Source organism: Bos mutus, chromosome 8 (assembly GCF_027580195.1).
Source record: "Bos mutus isolate GX-2022 chromosome 8, NWIPB_WYAK_1.1, whole genome shotgun sequence".
In the NCBI taxonomy this organism is placed as follows: domain Eukaryota; kingdom Metazoa; phylum Chordata; class Mammalia; order Artiodactyla; family Bovidae; genus Bos; species Bos mutus.
The window spans coordinates 40,038,133-40,064,223 of record NC_091624.1 but is presented as its reverse complement, the minus strand read 5'-3'; the positions used below and the strand labels follow the sequence as shown (position 1 = coordinate 40,064,223).

The 26,091-nt window shown below is 40.4% G+C and overlaps 2 protein-coding genes across 2 annotated transcripts in view; both read right to left on the bottom strand.

Annotated features, from left to right (window-relative positions):
* Positions 1 to 1,633: 1,633 nt before the first annotated feature.
* On the bottom strand, positions 1,634 to 9,681 carry GNRH1 (gonadotropin releasing hormone 1). The gene is made up of 3 exons (XM_070375499.1): positions 4,701 to 9,681; positions 3,635 to 3,730; positions 1,634 to 2,130 (listed from the first exon to the last, which is right to left on the bottom strand). The coding sequence occupies exons 1-3, from the start codon at positions 4,839 to 4,841 to the stop codon at positions 2,089 to 2,091; spliced, it is 279 nt and encodes a 92-aa protein (XP_070231600.1). The 5' UTR covers positions 4,842 to 9,681; the 3' UTR covers positions 1,634 to 2,088.
* A 204-nt stretch (positions 9,682 to 9,885) lies between these two features.
* KCTD9 (potassium channel tetramerization domain containing 9) overlaps positions 9,886 to 26,091 on the bottom strand; it is an 81,718-nt gene continuing 65,512 nt past the window's right edge. Inside the window, exons 10-12 of the mRNA XM_005902985.2 lie at positions 15,935 to 16,040; positions 14,509 to 14,642; positions 9,886 to 11,749 (exon numbers count right to left, since the gene is read on the bottom strand). Coding sequence (XP_005903047.1) covers positions 11,633 to 11,749; positions 14,509 to 14,642; positions 15,935 to 16,040 — 357 coding nt within the window. The 3' untranslated portion in view covers positions 9,886 to 11,632. The remainder of the gene's footprint in view (positions 11,750 to 14,508; positions 14,643 to 15,934; positions 16,041 to 26,091) is intronic.

Here is a 26,091-nt window from a genome sequence, read left to right as displayed (position 1 = left end):
CCATTTTACTTTTTTGCATTTCTTTTTCATGGGGATGGTCTTGATCCCTGTCTCCTGTACAATGTCACGAACCTGAGTCCAAATTTGTATGCAGGTCAGGAAGCAACAGTTAGAACTGGACATGGAACAACAGACTGGTTCCAAATAGGAAAAAAGAGTACATCAAGGCTGTATATTGTCACCCTGCTTATTTAACTTCTATAAAGCGTACATCATGAGAAACGCTGGGCTGGAAGAAGCACAAGCTGGAATCAAGATTGCCGGGAGAAATCTCAATAACCTCAGATATGCAGATGACACCACCCTTATGGCAGAAAGTGAAGAGGAACTAAAAAGCCTCTTGATGAAAGTGAAAGAGGAGAGTGAAAAAGTTGACTTAAAGCTCAACATTCAGAAAACTAAGATCATGGCATCTGGTCCCATCACATCATGGGAAATAGATGGGGAAACAGTGGAAACAGTGTCAGACTTTATGTTCTGGGCTCCAAAATCACTGCAGATGATGATTGCAGCCATGAAATTAAAAGACGCTTACTCCTTGGAAGGAAAGTTATGACCAACCTAGATAGCATATTCAAAAGCAGAGACATTACTTTGCCAACAAAGGTCCGTCTAGTCAAGGCTATGGTTTTTCCAGTGGTCATGTATGGATGTGAGTGTTGGACTGTGAAGAAAGCTGAGCGCTGAAGAATTGATGCTTTTGAAATGTGTTGGAGAAGACTCTTGAGATTCCCTTAGACTTCAAGGAGATCCAACCAGTCCATTCTGAAGGAGATCAGCCCTAGGATTTCTTTGGAAGGACTGATGCTAAAGCTGAAACTCCAGTACTTTGTCAACTCCAAAGAGTTGACTCATTGGAAAAGACTCTGATGCTGGAAGGGATTGGGGGCAGGAGGAGAAGGGGACGACAGAGGATGAGATGGCTGGATGGCATCACTGACTCAATGGACATGAGTCTGAGTGAACTCTGGGATTTGGTGATGGACAGGGAGGCCTGGCGTGCTGTGATTCATGGGGTCGCAAAGAGTTGGACACAACTGAGTGACTGAACTGAACTGATTATAGGTAGTCAATTCTGGAGAATGAATGGTGCCAGTGCTGTTTGACCAGGGGACAAGAGAACACCTGACACCTGTCTTCAACTGACTATAATCCATGTGTTTCTGAACTGAAATAATCAGAAAAATCAGACAAGGGAACAGTACTATTTTTAGGGTTTGGTCCAAACCTTATTATGCACCTCTTGCTCTGATGAACCTAGAGGGACCAAATGGAGCCCAAAGGATCATTGGACCAGGAGCCCAGTGAGGCCTCATTTCCCCGAGGCCTCTCCCAGGCTCTGGTTGACTTACAAAGGGATTGGAGACAATCTGGGGGTGAGTGGGGAAACTTTGGCCTTGGCCCCATCTAACTTCTGTAGGTCAGAGAGAAAGCTTTCACCCCATAGAAAACTGGACTGAGTTGGTATTGGGCTTAGAGCGATTGTCCTGTGAGTGCAGGGTGGTAGTGGGAATGGGGGAGGAAGGGAGCCATGTGATTCCTTGAGTCAGCAATAACATGGCCTTTGTGTTATCTCCTCTTCTCTGCACCCCCGCCTCCCACGCTGTGAACACATTGAGAAGCACGCCCTTGGAGGCTTGTGGGCTTCCCGGGTGGCACTAGTGGTAAAAAACCTGCCTGCCAGTGCAGGAGACATAAGAAACACTTGTTGAATCCCTGAGTCAGGAAGATCCCCTGGAGGCGGACCTGGCAACATACTCCAGTATTCTTGCCTGGAGAATCCTTTGGACAGAGGAGCATGGTGGGCTACAGTCCATAGGGTCACAAAGAGCTGGACAGGACTTCAGTGACTTAACACACTAGTATGCATGGAGGCTTACCATGGCCCTCCCACACCAGAGTTCTGAGTTAGAGAAAGACTTAACATTTATGCCATTTTATTCCCAATACGAGCACTTCCATCATGAAATCCATGCAACCTGGTGTAAGAATTTCTGAAATTCACACAATTTACAGACGTTAAATGGGTCACAGATTTCAAAATCAGAATTATACTTCAGTGTTATCAGTTTTTCTGGTCCTGTGGATTTATATCTTCCTCTGCCCAGTTTCCTCTTCAATCAGACTTTCCTGAAAAATAAATCAGTAATAAATATATCAAAGTTGATTTTCTGAGCTGAATGTCAACTTTTTTTGACATTTAAATTTTTTTAAATATTGATATTTAAATAATAGATCCATTTGTTTTTTTCACACTAAAAAGTGCTAGAGAGCTGGATCATGCTTTATGAATCAAATAAACATAAGATCTATTAATACATTGTTTCTAAGTATAGGGTGTGAGGACAGAGGTGAAAGAGAAGTCTGTCTTTTGACTTGTTCATCTATTATTAATCCAGTCTTTGCCTCAATTCTTTCTAGTGTCATATTCAGAAAATGTCACAGCTTGCTTTTATTTTATCATGAGGTAAGTAGAATTGAAAAAAAGGAAATAAAGATATTTGTCCACTTTTTTTTAAAAGAGTGGTTTTTACATTTTACTGATTTATTTTAAAAAATTTATTTGGCTGTACCTGGTCTTAGTTGCGGCATGTGGGACCTAGTTCTCTGACCAGGGATTGAACCCGGGCCCTCTGCATTGGGAGCATGGAGCCTTAGCCACTGGACCACCGGGGAAGTCCCTGTCCACTTTTTCTTTGTCCTGTCACTCATCTGCAGATGTGATGTTTTCAGGCTTTCTCTGTTCCTGGCCATAACTGAAAGTGAACTGTAATGCTTTCTCCATAGAATTATCCAGGCAAGAATACTGGAGGGGGTTGCCATGCCCTTCTCCAGGGGATCTTCCCAACCCAGGGATTGAACCCAGGTCTCCCACACTGCAGATAGATTCTACACCATCTGAGCCACCAGGAAAGCCTGTAATGCCTTCTAACTGCTGCAAATAAGTGGACCCAATTGCTCAGAGAATATCAATATTGAATTCAGGATTCAACTTCTATATTCAAGTCCATATATATATATATATACATTTTTTTGTTTTTAATAAAAAACCTACATTGAGTTAGTAGATTTCCATTTAGGGTGGGAATTTGGAAACTGGTTTGTCCAATCAGAAAACCAGAAATCAAATCTGTAGCTCTGAATTGTAAATTGATCAGTTGGGGATTTTTTATTCCAAAAAGAAAGAAAATTCTGTAGCGCACCATTTTTGATTTCTACATTTCCCGGAGAAAACCATGTTATACCAAGAACTCTTGAAGAATTTGGTGGAAAAGTGTGGATTAGCCTAGAGGAGAATAATCTAGAGAGTTTGATGAATATACTTGAAGCACTGACAGGTAGCTATGGAAAGAAATTTGTCAGTCATTCCTAAGCCAGAGCTGAGATTAGTGGACACCGTGTGCAAAGAGATTTCAATTTAAGAAATGAAACAAGGTTCCGGCCATTAGTACTGTGTAACCACTGAGAAAGGGTGTTAAGAAATGACAAGGGCCCAGTACAAGAGGAATTCAGGCCGTCAGGAAGGTAAGCCCTGCAGTGGCTGAGAGGGAGTTGTCCTAAGAGGATGACCAAAGAGGTGGTACCCAGGACCCATCCATCTCTAAAGCTCCATGTTGTTAACATTGTAACTCACCAGAGCTGCCTTCAGGTCCCTCAGAGGAGAATGGGACTGGTGAACAATGCACCCACAGCACTTAGGTTCTACTGGCTGATCGACCTCCTTGGCTATCTGCGAATAAAGATTATTGAAGATGGAGGTAAAGAAATGAAATGGGATTTTTCGTTTCCACCAAAAATTGTATGTGGAAGGTGAAGTCAGGGGACTGTGGGACTGAGAAAGTTGCGAGTTGGGATGGGGACTTTTTTTCAATTCTCCTTTTAAAAAATGTTAATGTTTTTTTATTTTCTGGCTGCACCATGCAACATGTAGGATTTTTAAATTTTTTTTATGGGATACTGTCAGACACTTTTATAGATTGGTGTGCAGCTCCAGAGGCCATAGTAAGGAGAGAGAATATTTTTCTTCCTAGAAGTGATGAAAATGAAGTACTTTGAACCTCACAAGGAGAAGGTATACAAAAAAATACAAGAGCTTAGAGTTATGACTAGGATTGTTCTAATTTTCTAGTTTTTACTAAATATGTCATAGTTAATAGAGAATTGCTTCACAAATAGTCTGTGGAGAGGATTCTGGGCTTCTTTATTTCATACTGTGCATGTGCTAAGTCACTTCAGTCATGTCCGCCTCTTTGCAACCCCATGGACTGTAGCTTGCCAGACTCCTATGTCCATAGGATTCTCCAGGCAAGAATATTGGAGTGGGTTGCCATTTCCTCCTCCAGGGGATCTTCCTGACCCAGAGATGGAACCCAGGTCTCCTGCATTACAGGCAGATGATTCTTTACCACTGAGCCACCTGAGAAGCCTTATTGTTTCTAGGTCTTTTGGTGATTCTGTATCCTTAGAGTATAGCTTGCTCCTTTGCACCTTTTCCTCTGGAATCATTCCTGTTCTTTGTTCCACTGGTCTCTGTCCGAATTAAAGCAGGAATGGGGCTTGACTTGGGAAGTGCCTATCTCCCCAAGAATACCTGGGTCAAGGGCAAGAATCCATAGCACACTTGGGCACACAAAGGATTTTAGTATCCTTCAGTTGGATCACATAAGCCACGTCTCATTTTGAAGTTGAGAGGGACTTACCTCTTGGAAAGAATCAATCACGTTCTCAGCATTTCTCTTTCCTCCAGGGCGCAGCCCATAGGACCAGTGTTGACCAGAGCAACCCACCACACAGAGAATCAGCAGGATTAATCCAGCTAGAAGTTTGGGAGTCGGCTTCATTCTGAGGAATATCAACACAGTGATAAAAATAGACCCAGACTGGGTTAAGCAAAGACCTCTTTGGTGAAAATCCTAACACTGGGGTCACTCACCCCGCAGAAGACGAAAGTGGGAGTGATCTACAGTTTTCACATAAAAGTACTTTAACAGTCCTTTAACATGTTGAGTACTTTTCAGAATTAAACTGTTCTGATTTTTATTATTTATTTGCTTATCCAAACCTCAGGATTCCACCTTTATCAAATTCACTTTTTACCTTAGTACTTTCTCCCCCTGTGATTGAGATTCTTTCCTGAGATAAAGAAAATTGGGCTATCTGCTCTGAAAAGTGGCTCCGACTAGAAGTCTCTGGCTAATAAAAGTTGCTTGACATTAAATGGTTACCCTGTGGTGCTAATTGCATTTTGCTGAGTGTGTGTCCTTTGGTCCTCCACATGGACGCTGACTGGACCATCTGTGAGCACGAGAGAGGACCTCACACTTTTCAAAGCTCCGAGTCCCAGACCAGCTGCCTCCCTGGCCACAGCGGCCTTCAGCCATCTGATGACATGCGGAATTCTCACAGATTAAATTTCCATTGGTGGGGAAGAAGCTAAAGACAGAACCAAATATTGGTTGATGAGCTCTTGCAGTTCCCCACAGGCTGGAACTCTATGGCTGGAGGTGACAAGGACCAAGAAGGTCAAGGCTTCTATAGACACCACACCTGGCCTTAAGCCCTTAGGGTATAAAATGCCCTATAGATAGACAATAGCACGCAGTCTAAACAAAAGTGCTAGAAATACAAAGCATTTTACCTGTTTGAGAGCAGAGAGTCCCCCAAATCTCAAGCTTCCTTTGAAGTGTGTTGAATCTGACTGTTCACTTTTCTAGCTTCCTTTTTATATGAAACTTTTCCAAGACACTGAAATCTTCCCCACTGGTAAACTGCATTGCACATAGACTGTGTTTTTTTTTCTTTTTTTAATAGTAATTTCTTAAAGCCTCACAGCAAGCCCTTAATGGTGTATATAATTGGAACACCCACTGGTGTATCTGTTAAATTTAGTTAAATCTTGGCCATTAAAATCTCACCTAAGACTTTTATAGTCGAGGCCACAATTCAAGAGATTAAAATCTAGCTAGGTAGAGTTCCCTTGAGGAAACTGACAGGCCAGTCAAGAGTTCAAGGAAAATAGCGGTCTTAGACTAAGTCATGCTAAATGGCACACATGGAAACTGTCACTAAGGAGCCCATGTAATAGTAATTGTATAGTCAGGATGTATAGGAGCAGCTCTCAGCTCTTAGATTCCCCATGTGTAAAATGAGCTGAGTTATAAGGAATAAGAAGTGAGTATTGGTACTGTCCCAAACCCATACAGAATTGCTAAAGTAGATGGTAGGAGTTTGGAAATCCCCTAGTCTTTTACCCTCCAGGTTTCTTCTTTGACTATTATTTTTTAAAATTTTTATCTGAGCGTAGTTGATCAACAAGGCTTGTTACCCTCTGTTGTACAGCAAAGAGAACCAGCCCCACACATACATATACCCACTCTCTCTCTCCCAACTCTCCTCCCTCATAGGTCATTACAGAGTATTGGGTAGAGTTCCCTGCGTATACAGCAGGTCTATTTATTTAACTTTTTTGGCCCCATCATGCAGGATCTTAATTCCCCAACCAGGGATCGAACTTGCACCCTCTCCAGTGGAAGTGTGGAATCTCAACTGCTGGACCACCGGGTAAGTCTCTTTATTTTTAAAAATTGGAGTATTGTTGACTTACAATGTTGTGTTAGTTTCAGGTGTACAGCAAATATATATACATATGTTCTTTTTCAGGTGCTTTTCCCTTATAGGTTATTACAAAATACTGAGTGTAGTTCCCTGTGCTATACAGTGTGTCCTTGTTGTTTATGTTTTATATATAGTAATATGTATCATCTGCTGATCCCAAACTCATTTATCCCCCTCCTTTTTCCTCTGGTAACCCTAAATGTGTTTTCTATGTCTCGGATTCTATTTCAGTTTTGTAAATAAGCTCATTTGTATCGTGTTTGAGATCTCACATATAAACAACAGCCTATGATGTTTTTGTCTAGTTTACTTTGTATGATAATCTCTAGGTCCTTCCATGTTGCTGCAAATGGTATTATTCTGTTCTTTTTTATGGCGAAGTAGTATTCCATCCTGTATATACACCACGTTGTCTTTCTTGCAAGCCTTCTACAGTATCAAAAAGTTAAGGAGGCATGTTGCAGTTTGAATGTGCTAAGTGCAAAAATAACCAGCCAGAGGTTCAGCTCATTTCAGTAGATGGTTATTGAGTTAAAAGACACAAATGCCTATGCTAAAGGTCATGGGAGTACAAAGATGAGAGATAATATGGCATGTGAATGACGCTAACCTTGCTTATTATCACAGCCCTGCAAAGCAGATCTCATGATCTAAATTTCAGAGATAGACATTGCACCCCAGAAGTGAGCTAATGGACGTTATATTTACACAGTAAAAGCATTTTAAAAAGAGAACCATTACTCTTTATTATATTTATTTGAATACATGATTATCTTCTCCTAATTTAAAAGTCATGATACTCAAAGATCGCATCTTATTTAAACATCTGTTAGTAAGTCCCCAGCATTGCCTGGAGAATCCTAGGGACAGGGGAGCCTGGTGGGCTGCCGTCTATGGGGTTGCGCAGAGTCGGACACAACTGAAGCGACTTAGCAGCAGCAGCAGCAGCATTTAGTCAGCATTCAATAGATTGGAATGAATGAACGAAAGGTAAGGACCTTTTAACCTGATCAGATCTGTTTCCTCTTCTGCATCAAAGATGTGTTTTAACTGACTTAGAATGAAATCTTCATGTCCAGTTGGATGAAGGTCTGTTACATTCGCTAAGCAGTAAATTGTTTCAAAATAACTGGATGTGTATTCACTTTAGAGTTAAGATTGGAAATTTCTCCTTGAGTAGGATGCTAGATCAGTCAGCTGTTGCCCAGTGTTATCTGGAAATAATTAATTACATCTACAAGAATTTGGCATAAAAAGCAATGTTGGTCCACGCAAATAAACTTCTTTGCCCGGCCACCTCTGTGGAGGTTGTCAGATCTGTGATAGGGTAGAGAAGAGGATGAACTTTAATTGCAAATCTAGGGGGAATTAAAAATAGAATGTAAGTGATTGACTTTATCTCATTTAGACACTTTGAATAATTTAAGTGCCATTCTGACATGGAGGAATGGAACCTCATCTCCCTATGAAGGTATGAGAGGCTGGTTTTCAACAAGAGTCCATTTTGTTTGAACGATGGATGCTGTTTAAGGTGTGATGTGCTTGTAACAGTATTGCTGAAGCAGATGTGTCTTTGGTTGAGACTAATGAAAGGGGAGTTGAGGCTTTGACCCTTGTCATGTTAATCTTTTGTCCCTGGTTAAGCTTCCCTGGATTACTGGTAGCCAATTTCCGTCAGTTGATATTCAGTCTTGGAAAAATGCTTTGAAATTTTTAGATGAATGCAGCCACATGGTCTGTGAATTCCTTCACTATGCGTCATGCCCTTGAAACCTGCCTTAGCATTGTCATAGATCTCAAGGGCAAAGGCCAAACTTGTTTATTTTCTACAGCACCAAATCGGGTATCAAACAAATATACAATTAATAGAATGTGGAGGTTTGGTGACAAACTGATCCTTGTCACAGTTCCAACGACAGATCAATTTGCCATGAAGCTGAATTTAGTAAATAGGATTTAAATAATTGAATTTTACCCTTAAACATTTTTTCCCCCTAAATTTAGAAATCTCCTAAATTTTAAAGTATGGCTCTCTATAAAGGGAAAATGGCTTTTTTTTTTAGCATTTAAAAAAAGCACCTCAAAATTACTAAAATGTAACAATGATTTAGTAGGTAGAACTAGTGGTAAAGAATCTACCTCCCAATGCAGGAGAAGCAAAAGACGTGGGTTTGATCCCTGGCTTGGGAAGATCCCCCGGAGGAGTAAATGGCAACCCACTCCAATATTCTTGCCTGGGTAGCCCATGGACAGAGGAGTCCATGGGGTCACAAAGTCAGACACAACTGAGCGAATGAATACAACACACACAATCTTGCTGAATGACAGATGGAAACCTTCTTTGTCCTAATGTAAAATCTCAGCAGGAAGGACTCATGAACTCCTGCTGACATATCTAAGGTTGTGACAGGGTTTCAGATAATTAATCCTTGCATAAGGTACTTTGTGAAAAATAATAACTGCTTTTCCTTGTAGAGTTGTACCTTTTAAAGACAATATTTCCTTGGAGATTTAAAAAACTACTAGGGTTTTTCATATATTAAAGATTAAAGTTGACTAGGAGTAGATTTATTGCCAATTCATAAAATGAACAGTTGGAGAAAATACCCCAACTCTTGATTTATGATGGTAAACTTTGTAAGAAAATGAATATACAATATTTCATTGCTTTGAAATTACAGCTAAAAGACTATTACAGCATAATACATATTGCTCTAAACAGGTACATGAGTACAAATTTTCTCAATGTAGATCATTAGCTTATCTAGTTTAAAACCCTTTTCTAGACTTTCCCGCCCCTCCCCAAACAACTGTGTTTTAAACCTGTGTGTACAATCATGTTTCACTGCAAGGGTTAATGGGAGTTTTGAAATGTTCTTTCCTGCTTAAACTTCTTTCTCCTGGTTGTCAGGCAAGAACACTTTAGGAACAATGTATTTCACAAACCCAACAAAGCTAACAGGTAAAAATGTTCATCAGCTAAAGAGTAACACAAATGAGTTACTGGAAGACAGCCTTTTTTGGTCAGCATTAATGAAATGTCTGTGTTGTTAGCATGGTGGATTTTAAGAGGAGAATCATAAAATAATCATGCTTCAAGAAATAAGTTTAAAGGCACTTTCTTCTTTTTCACACAGACCCTCCGGGCCGGTCTTAAAACGCATACTGAAGAAATTAAGTAAATTTGGAAAGTTCTAATTTCCAAAAGCAAGACAAGAAACACCTTTTCAACATTTCACATCATTTATTAATGCAGGACACATTAGATCCAAAATCTGCATTTTCTAAGCATACTGTGTTTGGATCTTTCGGATTCTTCTGCAGGTTTAGGTTATGTCTACAGAGGTACCCTTAAGTGGATGAACAACACATTCTCTAATTATTGAAAATATAGTACAGAGTGAAATGATTTAAATATAATTTAGGCACATATTGATTATGAAAATAGATTATCTCTCAATACAATACTTCTCTGTCTTGGTAAAAATAATAAAGCAAAGAAAATAATTCATTTCTGAAGTTGCTTTCCTTCACCTGTAAAGGTCTATCTCCTCCCACTTATGCATATGTACCCTTTACTGTTAAGGAAAGCTTTGCATATGTATAGAAGAATAAGCTATGTAAATACTGAAGACATGTCATTCTCCCACAGGAGACAAAGTGGTTTTTAACGATTCCTTGCCTCACACAGATGAGTCTGGAGAATTCAGAACCCATTTGGACACAGCTTACATCCCTGCTCTTGGGGGTCGACATAAGGACACACCAGTTACTGGTAAGGAAGTTCAGGCCCTGCCCCTGCAGAGCAAGTGACTCAAGGAAGCCAGGCTAAAATGTATTAAACGACAACACACCAGAACTATAAGAACCAAGGTGCTGACTGAATTGGTAGTCCATCTTGGAACCAGCCGAAAACCTTTATTTCCATTTAAGCTTTTTGATAACTATGGTCAAACTGTCAGTTTAGAATTCTTTGTTCCCCACGGTAGGGTCAGAGCTGCAGTTCTGTTGACTTCTAAAAGATGAATCTGCCATATTCATTCATATTTTATAGCTTTGATGGCAGTGGGTTTGGATTTCACACCTATTTCCAAGCTGGCCTTGTTTATCTGGCATTTGAGTTAAATGAATGTTAATTATGCGCCTTGGGGTTTTGGTTTTCAACTCTCTTCCTATGCTTGTTTTGACTGTACAGGGAGGAAACTAAGCGAGTAGTGTAAATAGATAAAATTGCCTGGGCTGGCATGGAGTGGAACTTGTTTAGAATGAAATTGTAAGTTGAAACCTCAGTGAAAAGCTGTAGGTAAATTGTTCACCATCCAGAGAGTTCCACTGCAAATGTAGCTGACGATGTATATATGACGTCTCTTTCCTGCCACTCTATCAGTAACACGGTTTCTTTAATTTAGCTACTCTTTTGTACTTAAAAAAAAAAATTCTTAAAATGAACCTGAAAAGAGAGCCTTGGGGAGTCTGATCTTACCATCTTCACACGGTGTGACAGGTATTCAAAGTAGGAGAGGCCCCACTAAAGCTATTTAGAAACCTGAACAACTTCTGCAAAATTGTAAAGTTCAACAATTTAAATATCCATACTGCATCTAGAGAGTCAATAAATATAATTGCATATGTTGTGCTTTTCATAAATTAAATTCCTCAAACGCATTTCAAACCCAGATGGTATTTCAACATCATGCCTATTTAAAAGCAAATATAATAGATACTATTTATTCCTGGTCGCAAGGCCACCAGGCAAATCCCCCTACTCCACTCCAAAGGCAGCAATCTAATCTAGCTTCCCTAAATCTACTGAAGGAGTGCTTCTCTGTTAAAAATCAGAATGTGGGGAAAAAAGTCACTTTTTCCCCATTATGCACCTCTGAGAACAAGCATAATCCTCTAAATGTTTTTTAATTCCCTTACAGTGTTATTTCTTCTAGATAACCGAGTGGGTGGAGAAAGAAGAGTGATAAGGAAAACTTTTGTCGTCTTCGGCAACTTCCTCCCTCCAGGCCTCTCATCTGACGCTCTGTGACATGTGTAGTGGTGTCAGCATCTCTTCAAAGATGGCGCCCTTCACGTTGGAACCCCGCAGGTTGGCTTCTTGAAGGTCACACCCAGACAGGTCACAATTCTGCAGGACACAAACAGTGTTCATGGAACTAACAGATTAAAGGGCTTATCTGTTCCTTCTTAAAATGGTTCCTGGGGCATATCAGGAAAAGGTTCCTAAAGAATAAAACTCACTTATTTCTGGAAAACTTTCAGAAGTTTTAGGAGAAAGCCGTATTTTTTCTCTCTAGTTGATGCTTACTCAGGCTGACCACCACAAATATATATAAACAAAGGTCAACGATGAAGCATGTCCCTTTTGAATTTTAAGCATTTAAAATCCAGAATGTAAAATGTATCTAAACAATTTTATGGGCTTCCCTGGGAATATGGGGCTTGAATGGAAGCAGCTCCACTGCCAGACAAACTCAGAGGGTCTGAGCATCAGAAACTGATTTCTGGGACCTGAGATAATCTTTATTCTTTTTTTAAAATTTATATTGGAGTCTAGTTGATTTTGGAGAAGGAAATGGCAACCCACTCCAGTATTCTTGCCTGGAAAGTCCCATGGGCAGAAAACCCTGGCAGGCTTACAGTCCATGGGGTCGCAAGAGTCAGACATGACTTAGTGACTAAAACACACATAGCTGATTTACCCTGTTGTGTTAGTTTCAGGTATACAGCCAAGTGATTTAGTTATATATCTCTCTGGGGTTCCCAGGTGGCGCTAGTGGTAAAGAACCTGCCTGCAAATGCAGGAGATGTGAGTTGAATCCCTGGAGGAGAGCATGGCAACTCACTCCAGTATTCTTGCCTGGAGAATCTGATGGACAGAGAAGCCTGGTGGGCTACAGTCCATGGCGTCGCAAGAGAGTCGGACATGACTGAGTGACTTAATGGTTTTACCACAATCTATGAACAATAATGAAAGGCATGGGGGTAGGGAAGATTCAGATTTTTAAACAGAGAAAGGGATTTTACTTAATAATTGTATCACGTAGCTGCCTAACATTAACATTCTCAGAGTAAGGAATTGCCTTTTTTTAACCCCCCAATTGTGTATACAATTCAGTGAGTTTTAACAGATCATATACAGCAGTGTAACCACCACAACTGGTAGTTGCTTTCAAATTTCCCTTGAGATCAGAGAGTGACAGATGGGACAGGGATTTTTGGTTAAGTCCCTAGGGATGGTGGGGATGATGGTTAGAGAGAAGGGTGACTGCACATAACCTTTATAGTATAGAGGGTTAGCAGCTGCCCCAACAGTCATTCTGATTAGTCTTTGCAATCAGATAAAGGGAGGCGTTCTACTGTTTAAATAAAGAACTCATGTGTAGTCACATGCTAACTGAAACAAAGGGAAAAGATCCTCATCTTAGGTGACAGTAACAATATTTAAAAAGTTAAATATAGGTTTATACCTTCAGTCTTAAGCTGGTTCTTTTTGCCTTCAAGTTCAACGGGGCCTGCTACTATGCTGCTAAGAGCTATCAAGAGAACAAGGTAAATTCAGATAAGAAATCTAGATGCTAGCTATGAAACAGGATCACTGAATTAAGGATTGTATTTTGGACCTTAGGACTAAATAGGACTGCATAGGAAGGAAGTATAGAGTGAAAGAAGGATAGATGAAAACACAGAAACAGTACTCTTAGTATTATAATGAAAAAAGAGCAAGATGAAAACATTTAAAAAAATCAACAAGCTAAATGTTGACATACTATTCTCTAGAATCCAATCTATGCCAGATTTTCTTGTATTAGGTCTGTATTGTTCAGTACAATACTCCTAGTCACACACAGCAGTTTACATTTAAATGAATTTTAATTAAATACAACTTACAAATCCATCCCTCGGTTGCTCTGGCTCAATAGCCAGATGCGGCTGGTAGGTGCTGGACTGAATAGCACAGCCACAGGACATGCCCATTGTTGCCGAAAGAGCTATCAGACAGTGATATAGACCCATTAACAGCTATGCAGTCTGCCAGCTCAATCTGCAACTCAAGATGATATATACCAGACAATTCTGATGAAAAAGATGACTGGCTGGACAGAATTAAAGTCTCAGGTTGAGATTCAAAAAAGAATATGATGCCAATTTAGAACAGGCTTTCCCTGAACCTGATTTCAAACACAGATATCATTTCAATTTCCAAACAAGTTTAAGAAATAATCTGGCTCCATTTAATTCTGTTTGGAATTAAAATCTAAGAAAACCACAATCAAGTGGATTAAAAAAGCATATATCAAATGTATCTACCTGAGGGAGATCCAAGGAAAAGAGGAGAGATCAGCTCAGACTGAATGCCAGATGAACCTTCAAATATGCCATCTAGAAAAACGGTACTGATGAACCTATTGGCAGGGCAGGAACAGAGACGCAGAGAACAGACTTGCGGACATGAGGCAGGGAAGGAGAGAGCGAGACAGACAGAGTAGCACTGCCCCCCACACACTAGCTTGTGTAAAATAGATGGTGGGAGGCTGCTGTATAGCACGGGGAGCTCAGCTCCGTGCTCTGTGATAAAAATAGAGGGACGGGGTATGTATGTCTACCTATGGCTGATGTTGTAGTACCAGCAGAAGCTAACAACATTGTAAAGAAATTCTACTCCAGTTAAAAATAAAATCTGAACCCTAGCATCTGTAACTTAGGTAAGTAGATTCTGCTCTGGAATTCAAATTTGTTTAAACAAGCAACTGAAAGAAAAGCATTCCATCAACCTGGTTGGCACGTTACCTGGCAGTATTGAACAGCCAACTACTTTGCTTTATTTAAGTACATTTTGCAGGAGCTACTCAGTCATTCTGGATGAACAAAAACTCAGTGACTCACCTCCAAATCAGTTCCTGCCAGAGTTGCCCCTCGGAGGTTACAGTTCTTCAACTTTGCATTCTTTAAGGTTGCAACTCTCAGGTTAATTCCTGTCATTTGACTTCCTTCCATATCCACACCTTTCAGATTAGCACCTAAAGTGAATATATTTTAGGAGCAGTTGAACTTAAAAATATTTATAGTCATTTATATTCAAAAGATGCAAGATGACTTAACAGGGGTAAATGTTGACCTCTGCGTCCTTTGGAAATGACTGAATTATAAATCTGTCTCTTGACCAATATACATACATATGGAGTTCTTTGTTAACAATCTGTTTGCTTATATTATGAATTAAGAATTCATGTTTTAGTCTGTATTTTTGAGGGAGGAATTCAATTTGGTCCTAGAGTTTGCACTTTTAAATATGCCTCCAAAAATTTATGGTGATGGAAATGAGTTATGTGTTTTCTGCTGCTTGCTAAGTCGCTTCAGTCGTGTCCGACTCTGTGCTACCCCATAGACGGCAGCCCACCAGGCTCCCCCGTCCCTGGGATTCTCCAGGCAAGAACACTGGAGTGGGTTGCCATTTCCTTCTCCAATGCATAAAAGTGAAAATGAAGTTGCTCAGTCGTGTCTGACTCTTAGCGACCCCATGGACTGCAGCCCACCAGGCTCCTCCATCCATGGGATTTTCCAGGCAAGAGTACTGGAGTGGGGTGCCATTGCCTTTTCCATATGTGTCTTCTAGATATACAAATAAACAAAATGACAAGTTCATGGACAAAACAAAGCAATAAGGAATTCGCAGACAAAACATTACATCCAAAAGTGATAAAAAACTGTCTGGCTTTATGCAAACTGAAGTTCTTCATTTTGGTCCACAATTAAGACTGTGGTGTTCTGTTATGGTGCCCTGGGGGAAGGATGGAAGAAGGGATAGTTAGGGAGATGGGGATGGACAGGTACACACTGCTGTATTTAAAATGGATAACCAATAAGGACTGACTATATAGTATAGGGAACTCTGCTCAATGTTACGTGTCGGCCTGGATTAGAGGGGAGTTTAGGGGAGAATGAATACATGTTTATGTATGGCTGAGTCCCTTTATTGTCCACCTGAAACATTCACAGCATTGTTAATCAGCTATATTCCAATATAAAATGAAAAGTTTAAAAAACAATGCTGTTCTGTTTGGACATTTAAGATGTTGATACTTATCTCCAGCTGAAGCTTCGTTAAAAACTGGAGGCCACATTTCCTGAGTTCAGCATGCTGGTTTCCATCACTGAGACCAAACAATGGCTTAGCCCTTTGCAAATCCTCTAAGACAGAAGAAATGTTCCTCCCTATGGTTATATTTTACCAGTAACAATTATTTTGCTGGGCTTTTTACTTAATGGTGTGTTTTTACTTTAGAGAAGGTAATTACAGAGAGACTCTTACCTTCTAAATTGGCTTTGAGACCAGAGGGATCTTCAAAATTACACAGCTTCAAGGATGCTCCCTCTGCATTAGAACACAGCATCTTGACGCCCTGGAGATTGGCACACTGGCCATGGAAAGAGTAAAGTCTGTGTTTATTATGGTTCAGAATTTTGTTTGGACTAGAAAAAATTGGCTCAAAGTAAAAGAAGAAAAGAAAAAAAAAATCTGATATACTCACAATCAACTATTTTGTTTACAATAATTGTGAGAAGTTTTTAAAATAGTTGTTTTAAAAGAAAAAAAGCCAAATAAACAATAGCATTCCTACTGTACATGAAAAGAGTTTAGATAAAGAAGCTGGGGAGGGAGGACCATGACATCCCTATTTCTATTTTTATAAACCGCTCAGCTCATGACAATGTAACAGTTAACGTATGAAGAAAGCATAAAGTTGTTAGGGATCTAGATCTTCTCTTATTACTGCAGGAATGCAATTTCTGATGCTCAGTAATGTTGTCACTACCTTCATTTCAAAGGTCGGACTGCTAAGGCCAGCAATGAAAAGTGCCATCTAGCTACAAACACCACCAAGTTGCTTGTAGGGTCTTTCTGTACCAACCATCGCTCCAAAACATTGTCAACCCTGAGTACCCAAATGGCAGTTCAAGATATAAAGAGGAAAAAGAAAGTACATTTTGGAACTTTAAATTTAATGCCATCAGATCTGATGTCTAACAACTACTGGATATGGCAGGAAGCTATCTATAAAGTCAGTGATAATGTTAGACCTTCCCTAATTGGGGCCAAAGCAGAAGGTAAAAAGTATTTTAAAAACCCTCAGACATTAAAGAAATGATAATTGCAGTTGTTATTATAATTAGACCAATGAAGAAATCTAAATGCCTAAGCCTGATTAGGGCTTCCCTTGTAGCTCAGTCAGTAAAGAATCTGCCTGCAGTGCAGGAGACCTGGATTTGATCCCTTGGTCAGGAAGATCCCCTGAAGAAGGAAATGGCAACCCACTCCAGCATTCTTACCCAGAAAATCCCACAGATAGAGGAGCCTGGTGGGCTGTAGTCCATGGGGTCCCAAAGAGTCGGGCACAACTGAGTGACCAACACTTACTTACTTAAGCCTGATTAAGTTATGTGATAACCATACCAAGAAAAATCCTTGTCTCATAAATGCAGTTTTATTCACCCACAGCCAATTCTAGTGAACAGAAGATGAACTACAGACCATTTCAAATCACAGATAACTGACAATCAGGTTTGCATTTCCATCCATGCCTGTGCTTTAACACGAGGTAGTTCAGAAGCTCAGACTGACAGGTAGGATACTGAGGACCTAGAAGATAACTCAAAGTTGATTAGATTTTATGTACTTGAAAATATACTGTAAAAGGACAGGAAGGTGATATCTGAAAATAAATGTCTCTGGTTCTCGATGTAATGCTCCCAGGTAGAATATAAGTATTCCCAAGGTTATTATGTAAGTACTGCTCTCTACTCAAGGCTGTACTATGAATTCTCACAAATATATAAGAAACTCAGTGAGATTTTTTTGTCTTCAAAAACTGCAAAAAGTATTTCACCCTCTATTCATCAAATGGTAAAAGCAGGTCACCAACACTGCCACCTCAGAATGCAGCTACTAAGGAAATCAGCATTCTAGTTAGAAGATTTGGGCTATTTACTTTATCAAGGGGCAGTGGTTTTGATGAAAGCAGTTATTACTGTTTTTGAAAAGGGTAATGATATTAAGATTATGCTTAGGGCTTCCTTGGTGGCTCAGTGGTAGAGTTTGCCAGCTAATGCAGGAGACATGGGTTTGATCCCTGGTCCAGGAAGGTCCCACATGCCACCAGGCATCAAAGCTCGGTGCACAACTACTGAGCCCGTGCTCTGAAACCCATGTGCTGCTAACTACTGAAGTCCAAATGCTCTGGAGCCCATGCTCTGTAATAAGAGAAGCCACCAAAATAAGAAACCCATGCACTGCAATGAGAGAGCAGTCACCACTCGCTGCAACTAGAGAAAGGCCTACACAGCAACAAAGACCCAAAACAGCCAAATAAATAAATAAAACTATTAAAAAGCAAAAGATTGTTTGATAAATGGTCCTTGTCTTTAACAGAATAAAATATTTACAGGTAAAATAAGTTGCTTCAAAAATACTCTGTGGAGAGGTATAGACCATACACAACTGTTTCAACAGTGATACTGTTGATGCTGAGTAATGGAGATACAAAGGGATTCACTACACTAGCTCATTTTTGTCTATATTTCACATTTTCCAAAGGAAAAAGTCATCAAAAAAGACATAAGGAAAAGAAAACACCTGCTTTAGAGTCTAGCTCTAATGCTGCTGACAAACCAGCCTTTGGGGCTTGGGTAAGGGCACGTTTCGGTTTCTTAGTCTGTAAGACAGGGTCATACTCATCTTCAGTGTCCCTTCCAGGTCTTATCATCTGTTAAGTCTTGTACTGGGAATGTGCAATGGATTCATAAGAGCTGGATTACTATACCAGCTCCTACGCAGCAGGCTAAAGTCAACAATGAAAGGCAGATCAGGTAGAAGATGCATTCTAAAGGCACTGACAGAACAGAGGGTGCAGCTCAGACATGAACCCTGATAGCAGCTAAGGTCACCCTGATTGACAGCAGAATTGGAGGGTTCCTGCAGAAGGTTTCACAGCCCACAAGGGATCAACCAGGGAGAAGTTCAACAAGAGGGGTGGGAACGTCAGGTGCACCTTGTGCTTAGCTGGCCTCATATTCTGTGGACACTGCAATACATATGACTGTTCATTAGCAGCCATCTTCAAGTGCCAAAGACTATTAGCCACTAGTTTTTACTTTCACAGCCCCTACACTCTGGGCGGTGACTCCTCAACATGAGCCATTTTAATCAATAAACTTGCAGTTCTGCAGCACTTTAGTATGTATCAGGTAAAATTACATAGGCCGTTGCAAGACAAAGATGGCAGAGTAAAAGGACCTTGCGCTCATATCTTACGAGCACACCAAAATCACAGCAAACAACTATCCACAGAAATGACCAGAATCTACCCAAAAAAGATACTCTCTATCCAAACACATAAAGAAGAAACCACGAGATGGTAGGAGGGGTGCACTTATAATACAGTCAAACCTCATACCACCCAGGTGGGCAACCCACAGACTGGACAGTAATTATATCACAAAACTTCTCCCACAGGAATGAGAGCTCTGAGCCCCACACCAGGGTCCCCAGCCTAAAGGTCCAGCACTGGGGGGAGGAGGCCCACAGAGCATTTTGCTTTGAAAGCCAGGAGGGCTTGATTGTAGATTGAGGGAAACAAAGGGGACCATGGGAAAGAGACTCAACTCTTGGAGAGCTAAGATAAGATCTTACACACACCGGAATCCAGGTCAAAAGCACTGATTCCATAGAAGCCTGGGCCAGACCTACCTGCTAGTCTTAGAGGGTCTCCTAGGGAGGTGGCAGGTGGGAGGCAGTTGTATTTCTCACTGGGTTCTTAAGCTGGTGGTGGACATAGTGGAAATCTATGTGAACTCTGGCTGGAGGCCCACATCTTGAGTCCTTGACACCAAGACCTGGCCCCACACAACAGCATGTAGGCTCCAGTGCTGGGATGCCTCAGGCCAACCAACCCACAAGCCAGAAATACAGCCCCAACTATCAGCAGACAGGCTTACTGAGCCCACAGAAACCTCCAGACATGCCCCTGGACATGCCCTTGCCCACCACAGGGCCAAGACCCAGCTCCAGAGGCAAGTGGGCAGGCATGAGCCCCTCCTGCCAGAAAGACTGCACAAGCCTCTAACCAGCCTCACACACCAGGGGGCAGACACCTGAAGCAAGAAAACTACGATCCTGCAGAACTAAGTCCATAAATATGAGTCAGAAACTATGCTGGGATCAGGCTGGTCCCTGGCTCTTAATGATGAGAAGGGAGTATACTGCTAGACACACAGGACAGCCCCCACTGAGGGCCACTTCCCCAAGGTTGAGAAATGTTACTAAGCTACTACATACATTGCTATTGCTAAGTCACTTCAGTCGTGTCTGACTCTGTGTGACCCCACAGACGGCAGCCTACCAGGTTTCCCCATCCCTGGGATTCTCCAGGCAAGAACACTGGAGTGGGTTGCCATTTCCTTCTCCAATGCATGAAAGTGGAAAGTGAAAGGGAAGTCGCTCAGTCGTGTCCAACCCTCAGTGACCCCATGGACTGCAGGCTCCTCCATCCATGGGATTTTCCAGGCAAGAGTACTGGAGTGGGGTGCCATTGCCTTCTCCAACTACATACATAAGAAATACAAATAGAAATTTAAACAAAATGAAACAGCAAAGGAATATAGTCCAGACAAAAGAACAAGATAAAACCTCAGAACAACTAAGTGAAGTGGAGATAGGCAATCTACCTGAGAAAGAGTTCAGAGTAATGATCGTAAAGATGATCCAAGAACTTTGGAAAAGAATGGATGCAGAGAGAGAAGTTGCAAGAAATTCTCAACAAAGAGTTAGAAAATACAAAGAATAAACAGAGTTGAAGAATCTAATAACTGAAATGAAAAGCACACAGAAGGAATCAACAGCAGAATAAATGAGGCAGAGGAACAAGGAGAGAGAAGAACTGTCTTCTAGTGAGTTGGAAGACAGACTGGTGGAGATCACTGCTGTGGAACAGAATCAGGAAAAATAATGAAAAGAAATGAGGACAGTTTAAGAGACCTCAGGGAAAAATGTCAAATGCATCAAGATTTGCATGATAGAGGTCCCAAAAGAAGATGAGGGAGAGAAAGGGCCTGAGAAAATATCTGAAGAGATAATAGCATGGGAAAGGAAATAGTCACCCAAATCCAGGACGCACAGGGCGTCCCGTTCAGTGTTAACCCAAGGAGGAACATGCTCAGACACATAATAATCAAACTGACAAAATTTAAAGAGAAAATATTAAAAACAACAAGGGAAAAGCAACAAATAACATACAAGAAAATCCCCATAAGACTAGTGGCCATTTTCTTACGAGAATCTCTGCAGGCCAGAAGGTAGTGGCATGATATATTTAAAATGATGAAAGGGAAAAACCTACAACCAAGAATACTCTACCCGGCAAGACTCTCGTTCAGATTCAATGGGAAAGCAAAGCCTTTACAGACAAGCGAAAGAATTCAGCACCTAAGAGAATTCAGCATTGGCTTTACTACAAATGCTAAAGGAACTTCTCTGCAAAGAAAAGGCCACAACTAGGAACAAGAATATTAGGAAACAGGAAACCTCACCAGTCAAGGCAAATATACAGTAAAGGCAGGAAATCATCCAGGCACAAATACAACATCAAAACCAGTAATCATGAGAGCAAAGGAGTATGCATGCAGAATTTTAAAAATATATTTGAAATTAAGAGATCAGCAACTTAATAATCTGTCCATATAGACTTCTATATCAAATCCTCATGGTAACCATAAACAATCAGTAATAGATATATACACAGAAAAGAAAAAGTAACCCAAATACAACATTAAAGATCATCATCAAATCATAAGACAACAAAGGAGGAAAGGAAGAAAAAACACCTACAAAAACAAATCCGAAACAATTAACAAAATGGCAACAAGAACATACATATTGATAATTATCTTGAATGTAAATGGATTAAATGCTCCAACTAAAAGACAAAGAATGACTGAATGGATACAAAAATCAAGACCCAGAGATACGCTGTCTATAGGAGACCCACTTCAGAGCTAGACACATACAGAGTGAAAGTGAGGGGGTAGAAAAAGGTATTCCATGCAAATGGAAATCAAAAGAAAGGTGGAGGAGCAATACTCAAATCAGACAAAACAGGCTAAAATGAAGACTGTTACAAGAGACAAAGATGCACCCTACATAATGACCAAGGGAATAAACCAAGAAGATATAACAATTACAAATATATGTGCACCCAAAATAAAAGCACCCCAATATAAAGCAAATGTTAACATACATAAAAGAAGAAATTGAGACTGACACAGTAACAGTGGGGGACTTTAACACCCCACTTACACCAGTGGACAGAACAGCCAAACAAAATCAGTACGGAAAAACAGGCCTTAAAAGGAACATTAGAGCAGATGGACTTAAATTGATATTTATACAGCATTCCATCCAAAGTAGCAGAATACACATTCTTTTCAAGTGCACATGGAACATTCTCCAGAATTTATCACATGCTGGGCCACAAAGCAAATCTTGGTAAGTTTAAAAAAACTGAAAATTGTATCAAGCATCTTTTCCAACCATAATGCTATGAGATTAGAAACCAAATCCAAGGGGAAAAAAAATTACAAAAACCACAGATACGTGGAGGATAAACAATATGCTAGTAAACAACCAATGGATCCCTGAATAAATAAAAAAATATCAGAGCCAAATGAAAATGAAAAAATGACAATCCAAACCCTATGGGATGCAGCAAGAGCAGTTCTAAGAGAGAAGTTTATAGCAATAAAAACTTACCTCAGAACAAAAGAAAAATCTCAAATAAACAACCCAGTGTTACACCTAAAGCAACTAGAGAAAGAACAAACAAAATCCAAAGTTAGTAGAAAGAAATCATAAAGATCAGAGCAGAAATCAATAAACTAGAACTACAAACTAATAACTGAAAAGATCAATGAAACCAAAAGCTGGTTCTTGAAAAAGATAAAACAAAAACAAAAACAAAAACACCTGATGAACCTTTAGCCAGACTCACCAAGGCGGTGGTGGGGGGGGCAGGGGGCGGGGGGGGGAAGAAGGCCCAAAGGAATAAAATTAAAAATGAAAAAGAAGTTACAACAAACACCATGGAAATACAAAGGACCATAAGAGACTACCACAAGCAACTATATGCCGATAAAACTGGCAACCTAGAACAAATGAACAAGTTCTTACAAAGGTACAATCTTGCAAAACTGAACCAAGAACAAATAGAAAATATGAACAGACCAATCACAAGTACTCAAATTGAATCTGTGACTCCCAACTCCCAACACACAGAAGTCCAGGAGTATTAAACATCTATTAAACATTTAGAGAAGAGTTCATAGTTATCCTTCTGAAACTTCTCCAAAAAACTGCAGAGGAAGGAGCCCTTCCAAACTAGCTCTGTGAGGCCAGCATCACCCTGCTACCAGAATCAAAGATAACACAATACCATCTTTCTAGATTCCAGATGCATGTGTTAATATACTGTATTTGTTTTTCTCTTTCTGACTTACTTATGGAGAAAGAAACATCAACATATATACACTATCATGTGTCAGATGTATAGCTGGTGAAAAGCTGCTGTATATTGTAGGGAGACCAGTTTGGCGCTATATGATAATCTGGAGGGATAGGATCAGGGGAGGGGACAGAGGCTCAAGGAGGGGATACATGTATCATTATGGCTGTTTCGTGTTGCTTTATGGCAGAAACCAACACAAATTATAAAAACTAAAATATGAAAAAGAAAAAAGATACCACACAAAAAGGAAATTATAGGCCAATATCACTGATGATATTGAACCAGACACGGAACAACAAGCTGGTTCAAAATTGGGAAAGGAATACATCAAGGTTGTATATTGTCACCCCGCTTATTTAACTTACATGCAGAGTAACATTAGGCAAAATATTGGACTGGATGAAGCTCAAGTTGGAATCAAGATTGCTGGGAGAAATATCAACAATCTCAGATATGCAGATGACAACCACCCTAAAGAAAGAGGAACTAAAGAGCCTCTTGATGAAGGTGAAAGAGGTGAGTGAAAAAGCTGGCTTAAAGCTCAACATTAAAAAAACTAAGACCGTGGCATTCAGTCACTTCACGTCCTTCATGGCCAAATACATGGGGAAAAATGGAAAACATTGACAGACTTTGTTTTGCTGGGCTCTAAAATCACTACAGATGGTGATAGCAGCCATGAAATTAAAAGATTCTTTCTCCCTGGAAGAAAAGCTACGACAAACCTAGAAAGTATATTAAAAAGCAGAGACGTCACTTTGCCCACAAAGGTCCCTCTAGTCAAAACTATGGTGTTTCCAATGGTCATGTACAAATGTGAGAATTGAACCATCAACCTGGAATATTCACTGGAAGGACTGATGCTGAAGCTCCAATGCTTTGGCCACCTGATGTGAAGAGCCGACTCATTGGAAAAGACCCTGATGCTGGGAAAGACTGAGGGCAGAAGGAGAAGGGGACGACAGAGGATGAGATGGTTGGATGGCATCATCAACTCAATGGACAGGAGTCTGAGTGAACTCTGGGAGACGGTGAAGGACAGGGAAGCCTGGCTTGCTGTATTCCATGGACTTGCAAAGAGTTAGACACGACTGAGCAACTGAACAACTGAACAACAACATATCATTGATGAACACAGATGCAAAAATCCCCAGCAAAATATTGGCAAACTGAATCCAGCAATGCATTAAAAGGATCACATATCATGATCAAGTGGGATTTATCACAGGGATTCAAGAATTTTTTCAATATCCACAGACCAATCACTGTGATTCACATTAACAAACTGAAGAGTGAAAACCTTATGATCATCTCAATCAATATAGGAAAAGCTTTTGATAAAATTCAACATGCATTTATGATAAAAAAAAACTCTCCAGAAAGTGGGCATAGAGGGAACTGACCTCAACATAATAAATATTGGCAAACCCACAGCTAACATCATATTCAATCATGAAAAGCTGAAAGCATTTCCTTTAAGATTAGGAACAAGACAAGGACATTCATTCTCACCACTTTTATTCAACACAGTTTTGAAGTCTTAGTCACAACAATCAGAAGAAAAAGGAAAAAAAGCTATATTGAAAAAGTAATACTATCACTGTCTGCATATGACATGATACTTTACACAGAAAATCCTAAAGATGCTATCAGAAAACTACTAGAGCTCATCAATAAATTCAGATAAGTTGTAGGATAGAAAATTAATACACAGGAACCTGTTATATTTCTATATATTAACAATGAAAAAGAAAGGAAACAATCTCATTTACCACTACAGCACAAAGAATAAAATACCTAGGAGTAAACATATCTAAGGGGGTAAAAGACTAATACTTAGAAAACTGTAAGAAGCTAGTAAAAGAAATTGAAGATGATACAAACAAATGAAAAGACATACCATGTTTCTGGACTGGAAGAATACTGTCAAGATGACCATACTACCTAAAGCAATCTACAGATTCAATGAAATCCTTATCAAATTACCAATGGCATTTTTTACAGAACTAGAACAAATTTTAAATTTGCATGGAGGTGCAAAAGATCCCAAGTAGCCAAAGCCACAGAGACACCAAAGGTGGTGGATTAGAAGGAAGTGCGCTCGTCTTTTGTGAGAACACCAAAATCACAATTAGCTACTGAACAACCATCAATAGGAGGATGTTAGAACCCACAAAAAAAGATACTCCATGTCCAAGAACAAAGGAGAACTGGCAAGAAGATGGTAGGAGGGACACAATCAGTTTTAAAATCAAACCTCACACTCCCCAGAGACTTGGAGGAAACAAACAAAACCCTGTGCACACCAGGACCCAGGGAAAGGAGCAGTGACCCTCCACAAGAGACTGAGCCAGACCTCCCTATGAGTGTATGAGTGTCTCCTCCAGAGGCATGGTGAGCAGTGGCCTGCCACGGGGACAGGGGCACTAGCAGCAGCAGTCCTGGGAGGCACGGCATGTGGCCTAAGTCCTCTTGGAGGAGGTCGCTATTAGCCCCACCACAGAGCCGCTGGGTGGACAATCCACAAATTGGAGAAAAATTAAAACAAAGAAGTTCTTGCACTCTTGTGAAAGTTCTAGGCCCTGCAAGAGACTTCTCAACACAGAGATCCGGCAAAGGGGCAGGGAATCTGACTTTGATGGTCAGCAGGATTTGATTACAGAACTTCTATAGGACCGGGGAAACAGAGACTCTGGGAGGGCACAGAAAAAGCTTCCTGCACACCAGGACCCAGGAGAAAGGAGCAGGGACTCCATAAGTGACTGAGCCAGACGTGCCTATGAGTGTCTGGGAATCTGCAGCAGAGGCGTGGGTTTACAGTGGCCTGCTGCAGAGTCAAGGGCATTGCTAGCTGTAGTCCTGGGAGGCACGGTATGCTGGTATAAGTCCTTTTGGAGGAGGCTGCCTTTATACC

Coding starts and splice junctions, on each gene's coding strand:
- GNRH1 (XM_070375499.1), bottom strand. CDS start 4,841: ATGAAGCCGACTCCCAAACTTCTAGCTGGATTAATCCTGCTGATTCTC. Junction 3,731..4,700: donor TGATTGATTCTTTCCAAGAG/GTAAGTCCCTCT, acceptor CTTTATTCGCAG/ATAGCCAAGGAGGTCGATCA. Junction 2,131..3,634: donor GGGACCTGAAGGCAGCTCTG/GTGAGTTACAAT, acceptor TTTATTTTTCAG/GAAAGTCTGATTGAAGAGGA.